This window comes from Bidens hawaiensis, unplaced genomic scaffold (assembly GCF_021521415.1).
Source record: "Bidens hawaiensis isolate Kalapana, Puna unplaced genomic scaffold, B.hawaiensis_p1.1 tig00016121_1, whole genome shotgun sequence".
NCBI classification, from domain to species: domain Eukaryota; kingdom Viridiplantae; phylum Streptophyta; class Magnoliopsida; order Asterales; family Asteraceae; genus Bidens; species Bidens hawaiensis.
The window spans coordinates 408,525-418,550 of NW_027492466.1; the positions used below are offsets into that span (position 1 = coordinate 408,525).

Below are 10,026 nucleotides of genomic sequence, written 5' to 3' on the forward strand. Positions count from 1 at the left end.
ATTAAGGTCAAGTGTAGTGGGGCGATGGTTGGGGCGAAATGGGGCGACAAGGAGGAGGAACACCAATAAAAAAATTTAATTAAAACAATATATATATATATATATATATATATATAAACATACATCTTCTTCTCCATTTCATACACAATTTACACCCAAATTCTTCAAATAATCTAACAAAATGAATCCTAGAAACAACCTGAACCAACCGAATCCCGTGGAATTCATCGCTACCATGAGAGAAATCATCTAAAAACACGAAAAGTTTGCCGAGGAACTCAACGATGCCATGGGAGAAACCAACAAACAACACGAAAAAAATTGTCGCTATGTTGAAATTGCGGGAAATGAGTAAAGAATAAGAATCCCTCAAAGCGGTCGGGTTACAAGAAGAGGCTGTGTTATTGCAACGACAACGAATTGAAAAAATGCGTGAATATTATGGATATTAATATTTTTTTTTAGGTATGTATTTTTAGTTATGTATTTTTTTAATTTTTAGTTATGTATTTTTTTAGTTGTGTATTTTTTTGGTATTTCTTTTTAATTTTAATACAGTTTTGTTTTATTATTTAATTTTTTTGGCTTTTATTTGTTTAGTTTAATTATAAAAAAATAATAAAAAAGATATTGTGGGCTCAGTTTGTAGCCCCTACACTAGTACACCCCCAAAATCAATTTCTCACCCCTTGCTGACTGGACACCATGTGTCGCACTTTGCCTCAATTTATAGCCCCTCCACTACGCATAGCCTAACCTGGTGCCACTTATAATATTATCTAGCTATATTATATAAAACCATGTAATGATATGCATATCTATATGTATTTTGTTAATGAAAGCAAAATGATGAGAATTGAAATAAGAATAGATTGTGTGGGCTTGAGAAGGCACAACCACCGACCCCACAAACCGCCCCAAGAATGAAAACCTGTTTCCTTAATTCGCACTAGACTACAGGGTTTTTTTTTTTTTACTTATCCATGGACAATGCTTCTACTTTCATCACTAACCACTAACCGGCTAGATTCGATTATCTAAACTAATATTTTATAATCAACCTCAAAATATCTTTGAAATGACCGTGATCAATGGTTAACCAACATGAACATAACCCCACTCCGGATCGAAAACATGTTATTCGGAGTAGGGATAGCAAAATAAAAGCGACTTAATTAAGTGGTGTTTGTAACACCTTAGACGTATCTCACGTAGCCTGAATTTGTTCACAAAAGAGATAACGAGCTATAAGTATGTAACGTCTCAAATATCATCAACGCTTTTCTTTTTTGGTGCATTAAATATGGATTAGACGAGAACTACAATCATGGTTGCATTTGTGCAATCAATTATAGGTGAAATCATGAGCTTAGGTAAAAGAAATAGCATGATGTCGCTCTCACTCTCACTAATACTCATTTGAAATCGTTCGATCCCCTAAGTCTAATACTTATACCCACAAGGAGTCCAGTCACCGGGAGAAGATCAATGTTCCATTTCTTCAAGTTTACAACAAAAATAGTTATTGTCATTCAAGTTTACCACCATTGACGACCAGGTGTTTTATGTTGGAAAATTGTTAAAAATGAGTTTTTAACAAAATAATCTCTCCATGTAGTTCTCAAAGTAATTTATTTCTTCATAAAATCTGCATGATTTGTTATATATACTACAGCTTGGCAATGACAATAAATTTCCGTAGAGCTTTTTTCTTTATTGGCATTATATATTTCATCATTAGATGCGGTTGCGTCTATGTTTGAATCAATTACATATGGTTCAAGATTGAAGCTTTTTGAAAGTGACAAATCCTCTTCGACAAAAGCAGTATACTCGGGACCAAATCAATACCGAATGGGAGGTTTGAGAACACCGGCGTGCCCCTTTGTTACCGAACAAAAACCTCACGACGGGCTTAGTACTTGCCTATCTCCACCCCACTCTTTCTTCCCTTTTTTCTCTTTTATTTTTGTTTTGCTTATTTTAAAAATGGACTTGGATGGTTGCAAGGGTTTTGAGATGGATTGAGATTGTTGTTGGATGAATAATGAAACAACATGACGCTGACGTGGACGAGAGAGTGTGTGAAAAAATGATGAAAAAGTGGTTTGGGACGTCAAATGACTTTGGGACCACTAGCCAGAGCAATGATAATAAGGTACTTAAAAAGTTAGGTATACATACTTGTCATAATACTTGTGTAAACTCTTAGTTGGAAACTTTAGAGCACATATAAGCATGCAAGCAAGAACACTCCGTTGGTGTTGGGATAACTCAAATTGGATGTACAAATCCCATAATGTATAACATGGGAACTCATTTCCAACAAATGACTACCCTCTTTTAAATATTATGTAAAGCACAAAAGAAGAAATAAAATTATCCTTTTTTATTTTTATAAAACCAGAAAGTGTTAGCGGCATATACAAATTCTTTTGGTGGTGTACATGTCTCCTCTAATATTATAGAATGGAGTTTTCCTTACACTCAGACTCGTCTAGATTTCAAGCAGTGACGAAGCTTGGACGAGTTCGTCGAGGGGGTGTATTGTAAAAATCATATACTAGGGGGGCTGGCCTCAATTTTTCGGTATAAAACGGGTAAATATACACTACGTATACAAATTTTCGGACGAAAAACGGTCAGTTTACACTACCACGCAAAAAAGGGGGGGGGGGGACCCCGACCCTAAGGAAGTGTTGTCCCTGATTTCAAGTGCCCAAGCAAGTATTGAAAACTGGACTCTTATCTATAATTTTCCCACAAATATGTTAACTTTTTCTTATTTTGGTATAATGCTTACATCAAGATAGAAGATAAACGAGCAACAAGCTGCGCCGCAAGCTCTTTTTGAATATCAAAACTCAATTCTTTAAAATAGGGTAGTCAATTTGACGTTCAAATTTCCATGTTTGTTCTCAATTGATATGGGTTAAAACAAAAAAATGGTATTGAACTAATTACAAAACACATATGGGTTAAAAAAAACAATATCATAGCTAAACAAAATGGGTATTAGACTATCATTGTTGCCTGTTGGGCATATATTCTTACCCAGTTACTTTATTATCACTTTGTTTAAAAAAAGAATTAGGCATAAAAACTATAAGTGTGTTTATTTACTTGTTATTGTTATAAAATTTTCATACACACAAATATAAGTTAAAGTTTCTGGCTCCGTCATAGCGGGCCCTAAGTGGAGGTCGAGGCCCGCCCTGCCTTAGGGAACAAGTATTCACATGTGGATAAAACGGTTTTTGTAATTTAGTTGTTCTCATGAAAGGGTTTTGAGTTATACAAAGTTTTTACCGTGCTAGTTTGATTATTGAATTGAGATCTGATTAATATATATGGTTGCATATTTCTCCCTATACGTTTGCTTCTTATAAGACTATTTATCCGAGCTATCTATGTAGATATATTGGGTGAAATATATATATATGTAGGATGGATTAAGTGAATGAATATATTCTTAAAGCAAAAAATAACGGTGGAAGGTGGCGTGATATTTGGTGTGGCGCCGTCCAAAACAAACCTTTCATTCCAAATCCCACAAAACAAAACACATAGCCACCCACGCACCCACGCGCAATCTCTTCTTACTTTTTTTTTTCTCTCTATGTATAAATACTCTCATTCTTCATTCTTTCACCTTTAAAGCCATTTAGCTAACGATCTCCATTTTGGGTACAGCAACAAGACAATTCTAAGATTTTATTCGTAAGTTTCTACTTGTTTTTTTACTTGTTATGATTATATAAAATGCCTTCGGGTTTGTTCTTTTCCGGTTCCTATATTCTCTTGGGTTTATTGAACTATGTAAATCTCGTATTCTTGAGCTTTCTTCTTATTTTCCACCATGGGAATCGTTTGTGTTTATGTGCTGACTGTTTTTGCTACACCACTTGATTCCTAATCCTAACATAGTTATTGAAATAGTGGTTGCTAATTATTCATAGATAGAAATTAATTACATGAACTAGAAAATGACATTGTATATTGCAAAAGATTATTCAATTCATCTTCTCTTTGATAATTTATCAATGTATCATGTCGATTTATGTATCATGTGCTAGTGTATGCCCGTGTGCCATGTATTTATCCCCGAGTACTCTCATTAGGAAACAAGCATTTTGTACTGCTTCAGGATGACACACATATATCTATGTTCGTATAATAAGTTTATGATTATTTTAATTAAGTGTCTACAAGCTACCTTTAGATAATCCAGCCTTTTGGAGTTTTTTTATGGTTTAGTGTGGAGATAGGAAGAACTTCATTGTTTGTGAGTTGTACGTTAGGTGGTGCATGGGAAATGGTGATTCTGCTATCTTAGATGGCGCAATAAGCACTTGATGATTGGAGTTGGAGACGTGGCAAGCTTGGGTGAAATCCGCTATATACTCAAATTGCTGAACATGCCTTTTCGCAGCAGCCACCTTGCATGCCACAAGCTTGTTTGGTGGACACGTGGCATGCCCGGTGGGATATGCTATCTTATATGGCAGAATCACCAAAACAAAAAGATTCAGCGACATTATGCATCCTCAAATCGTGATTCGAAATCATTTATAAAAGAAATATGGTAATCAAAAAACGTTACGTGTAGGTTTTTAACTAAACGATAATTTTTAGTTAATGTAAAGTAACTAAAACATTGTGCTTTTGTAGGTGTCTCACACCCTTATATTAGTTCCTAGGTCTTAAATAAACAGCTTAGAGACATGATTAGTTAGGTTGGAACTGAATAATATATATAGGAAGCCTATGTTTACATATGTTGATATAGTTAAGGTGTTTGATAAATAAAGCATATATAATTTGGGGGGTGGGGTAGTGGGTGAAGTGAGACCATCCATGACCTTATGATGAGGAAACATGGAGTGACATGCACTCGAAGAAAAGAACACACAACACGACATGCTTTACCTTGTATATATAAACATACATAAAGTCAATGTTTTCGGCTTATCTAATATTGCCTTTGTCTTATGTTTTTATATAAGTTAACACCGCCTTTTCTCCTTCTCAAGTACTACACTTACATCTTTTTCTTTCTTTCTTTCTTTCTTTCTTTCTTTCTTTCATATTTAATCATTTTTCTCAAAGACGTAAAGTTAGGACTTATAACATCTCTGTCATTAAATTACTATTATATAGTAGTCGATTATATTAAATGTTTCAAGTACTAGGGACGGATCTACCCCTTATCGTATAGTATAAAAATTACCCCTTATCGTATAGTATAAAAATCTCAATGGATTCTTTTGAATATAGTGATAGTCAACTGAGAAAAAACTATAACACCTGATGTGACAATATTTTCTAAGTCCGCCATAGTTGGTTTAAGTTGATAACATATATATGTTTTCATTGAGATATAGTTTGTTAGTAACAAAGTTTTCTACTTGGGTTTTGCATTACATAATCAATGATGTATTAAAAGAAAATTAAGAAGTATTTACTTAAATAATCATTACTTATGTCCCAAGTAAACCTTATATTGTCTTAGCTCATTTTATCAGGAATATATATATAAATAAACTTATGTTTGAATAACATATAAACAAATACATATGTGTGTGTGGGGTGTAGGCCTATATAATGAGCAACAACCATAGGTGGCTACTAAGTTATTTGTAGTTGAGGATTTTAGCCATATATTCTTCATGTAGGGAAGATGAGTTCGTTAACTTTTTTGTATTTTGTAATTTGAACAGAATTAAAAAGGATATATACATACATAATAAAGAGATGGAGTTGGAGTCATCATGTGTTCCTCCTGGATTCAGATTTCATCCGACTGACGAAGAACTTGTTGGGTATTATCTAAAACGGAAAGTCGAATCCCTGCATATGGATCTTCATGTTATTGTTGATCTTGATCTTTACCGAATGGAGCCATGGGATATTCAAGGTACGTGGCTCTTCATTCACCCACTTTTGAGCATACGCCAACATAAGTTTAATCACACTTTAGAAAAAAAACATTATTTTTAACTGTTTTGGCTTTATATATATTTAGTGTTTTTTAGAAATAAATGTTTTTAACTTTTTAGTTAAATCGCAACACATAGTCTACATGTCAATCAAGTTTGGATTGAGATATAAATAACTGTTCAAAATTACATTTTAAATCATAAAAGTATATAGTTTATAACTTTAACCTGTTACAAGTTTATTACAACACCTAATTAACATGCTTTTATAATTTATCAACTCGTCTAACCCAATTACAATATGATTACAATACACCGCGACCTGATTTGACCGGTCATATACTTGTCCCGTTTAAACAAATACTACGTTACACCACAGTTTTATGGTTTTTAACATGTATAAATAATTAAACAAGTAAATGAATATGCACAGATTCAACAATTTCAACCAGCCAAAGGAACTAATCATCACCTGTGTGATGCACATAAAGTGACTTCCTTTAGATGATTTTAGACATTGTAAACATGATTAATTTCAATTTGTTGTGATCAGTTATTCAGTTGTGAACTTGATGTTTTAACAAAATAGTTTTGCCGTAACGATTTTATAAACATACAAAAAAAAAACACAATTTATTAAATTAAAACGATATGAACAAAAAATAAAACATATGTATAGTCTGTATAGAAGCATAGAAGTGTTACCAAATGATCAATGCTAGATTTTCATTTAATCTGTTTATATCATGTGAGCACAGGAAGGTGCAAACTGGGATACGAGGAAGAAAACGAGTGGTTTTTCTTCAGTCACAAAGATAGAAAGTACCCGACAGGGACAAGGACAAATAGGGCAACATCAGCCGGTTTTTGGAAGGCGACAGGAAGAGACAAAGCTGTTGTATCGAAAGACAGGATCATCGGCATGAGAAAAACACTTGTTTTCTACATCGGGCGCGCACCAAATGGTCGGAAAAGTGATTGGATTATGCATGAATATCGCCTCCAATCGTCTCAACATTCCCCTCCTCAGGCACGTTAATTCCCATCCTGATCAAATTTAAATAAAGTATAAGTACATGATTATTTTCTTAATTCATCATGATAAGTGCATGCATGTTTATAACCAACTTGTAAATGTTTATATAAACATGCTGCCATTTTTCAAAGTATTCCATTATGTTTAGTGGATGGCTGTTGAGTCGATGCTTTGAATGTGAAAGCTTCCTTAAGTGTCAATATTCTTAATTGATAGCATATATAGCATGCACCTACTTTAAAGTCGTCAAGTCCCACTACTTTTCCACTAATAGAGGTTAACCTTGAAAGTTCGTTATTTAACATAGTTGTGAAATAGTAGTACACATGTCTTCCTAGATTAAAAAGTATGCAATTAACACAATTGAGTAACTAGCTAGGTAATAATCACTTTTACAAGTAGACGTCTTTTTACAAGAAATTAAGAAAAATAAACACATAAGAAAAATATGGATGTCTGTCCATCTAGCATAAATAAAGCTCTAATACATGCCAAATGTCTTTTTTCTTAATGGTATCAAAATGTTGGATAAATATTTGTTTTTCTCTAAATTAAGGATGAGAGTTCAAGTCCGGTTGTGAAGAAAATTTTGTAATTTAAAAGTATAATTAGTAAATGTTGAGTTGTTATATTATTAAAAATCAAAAATTGAATTTAGTTAACACTAAAACTCCCGCCCTATTTGTTGCAATATAATGCATAAGAGTATGAGACTATACGTGTGCTTGATTTAACGTTTTATATTGGGTCCCATGAAGCCAAGATATGGAATACAATATAAACAAATGAAATACATATTATATATGTCACGTGTTGTTTAGAGTGTATGCATGAATGATATATGTACGTGTACGTTTAATGTGAATAATTTCTCCAATTCATATTCAAAATACAAATTTTTAAAATCATTTCTGTTATTGCAGGAAGAAGGCTGGGTGGTTTGTAAGGCATTCAAGAAACCAAATCCAATTCAAAAGCAAAGGTTTGAAGCCTGGAACAACAATATCCTACTAATCAATGATTTTAGGCGACTTGCCCCTTCGCAGTCGTTCCATTCGAATCCATCAACAGATTCACATCAACATGACCCCTTTGTCGATCCTGCAAACCACTTGCTACTCGAACAATCGAATGTCACTTCAAGAGGCTTAACACATGTTGAAGATCGCGCATATGATCACTTTAACCATAACGACGATGATTGGAATAGCATTGCAAAACTAATCGACCCTGACTTAGACAAACCCGTCATGCCATTGATGGTGCAAAACAACCAACTCGATTCTTGTGATCAGATCAGCCACCTTTTTGGATACATTTCTGATTTATAATCTTGGGGAATATATAAGCCATGTAATAAAATAAGTTTATCAAGTACTAGATTGTTGGTGTTAAATGTTGTTTTCATTGAAATTGACATAAAAATGTCAATGGACATAGATATTATTAGGTCCCAGTAGAGCCCAGTTGGACCCGCAAGACTCACCTTGAAGAGGGACGTCTGCGCAAGGACCAACTGCTTCCGCGGGACCCACCATGCCCAGAGATGAAAACCTTACGCGCAGTACGCCAGCTGTTCCCGCAGGAAAGCCTCCCAATGGTGAAGTACCCCGCCTGTTCCCGCAGCTGCGGATACAAGCCATCAGGGAAGGCTACCCGCACTAATAGCAAGCCTACACGCACAAGGCACTAACTCTTGATACTTCAGTAATGTCACCTGAAGGAATGAGCAAGGCGGGAATACTCCCGCCCAAATGAGCCAGTCCGTATGCTTCTGGAAGATCTTTTGTACTATACCTGCCAAGGTATGGGCAAAATAGACAAGATCTGACCAAAACAGCCCTTGAACCAATCACAGGGTGACAGCTCACCGACAACAGTACGAGGAGCACCCTCTAGTACTGTCACATTTAGCCGCTGCCTACTCACCAACCCTCACTGTGGGACGTGCGTAGCCTACAGTTGTGGAACAGTGCATAGCCGGCAGTAAAGGAACAGTATACAGCCGGCCTTGTCACTATCAGCCGCAGCCTATCCACCAACCAGCATGGCTTGTGCGTAACCCACTGTTGGTAGAACAGGAATACTATTCAGCCGGCTGTACCTTCTTGGAAACCTACCTTCGGCTATAAATACTCTAACACCTTGGAATGGTAAGGACATGATCTGATACCTCATTATCTTATCTTCTCTAGCAATCTCTTAATATACACTTATATTCAGAGCAATCTAGTCTGATTCTCACACCGGAGGGTGGTCACAAGGAGGAACCCCCCCCCTTCTCAGTGACGAGCTTACGGTGTCTGTTTTGCAGGTCACCTGAAGAACAACTTTCTTTGCTGGACCTCATCCTCGTGGGAAACATCTATTTAACCCCCAGATTATCCGTAATCTGCCCTGGGTCATTTAGTGTTTCTTCATTGGCGCCATCCGTGCATAAAAGCTAGAACTAATTCTTAGTTTTTTCAAAATTTGTGAAGAAATGGTTAACGTTACTCCGGTCCCAAAGCCAGTAAGTGACCAAGAAACCCCGGTAACCACAACCCCAGCAACTGGGGGGAACACCGGCGGTTATACAAATTTTACGAACACTACCCTGGTTACCCAAGCCGGGACAAGTGCAGTAAACAATATTTCACTGGGGTTCACTGATGCCCAGTTGGAGAAATGGACGAGGCTCCCTCGCCAAATACTCGATCAAGTTAAGGCGTGGGCCGAAGCACGTCAGAAAGAGTTCCAAGCTGAGTTGGATGAACGCTTGCGTTCACTTCAACAGGCTGACGAATTCGGCAGTACTCGCCAACATCTCAACATGAACAGTGAGTGCGAGTACTCGGACAATGAGCAGGAAGAATCCGATACCGACGCAAACCCTCGCCATAAGGCGAAGGGAAGCGTAAAGAAACGAACTTCCAACCGACAAGGAATTTTGGAGAAACCTTTAAACCAACGAACGCGGGGAGAAACCCACGTGACTTCTCCAAAACCTTTAGACCAACTGCTGCAAATGCAGGAAAGTCCAAGTTTGCAAGGGACATTGCAGAAGCAATC

General features: G+C 36.1%; 1 protein-coding gene across 1 annotated transcript; it reads left to right on the forward strand.

Moving 5' to 3' along the window:
• Positions 1 to 5,741: 5,741 nt before the first annotated feature.
• On the forward strand, positions 5,742 to 8,325 carry LOC143550637 (NAC domain-containing protein 37-like). Its single transcript, XM_077041253.1, has 3 exons — positions 5,742 to 5,917; positions 6,698 to 6,973; positions 7,903 to 8,325. Exons 1-3 carry the CDS (start codon positions 5,755 to 5,757, stop codon positions 8,304 to 8,306), a joined length of 843 nt encoding a protein of 280 aa, XP_076897368.1. The 5' UTR covers positions 5,742 to 5,754; the 3' UTR covers positions 8,307 to 8,325.
• The last annotated feature ends 1,701 nt before the right edge of the window (positions 8,326 to 10,026 follow it).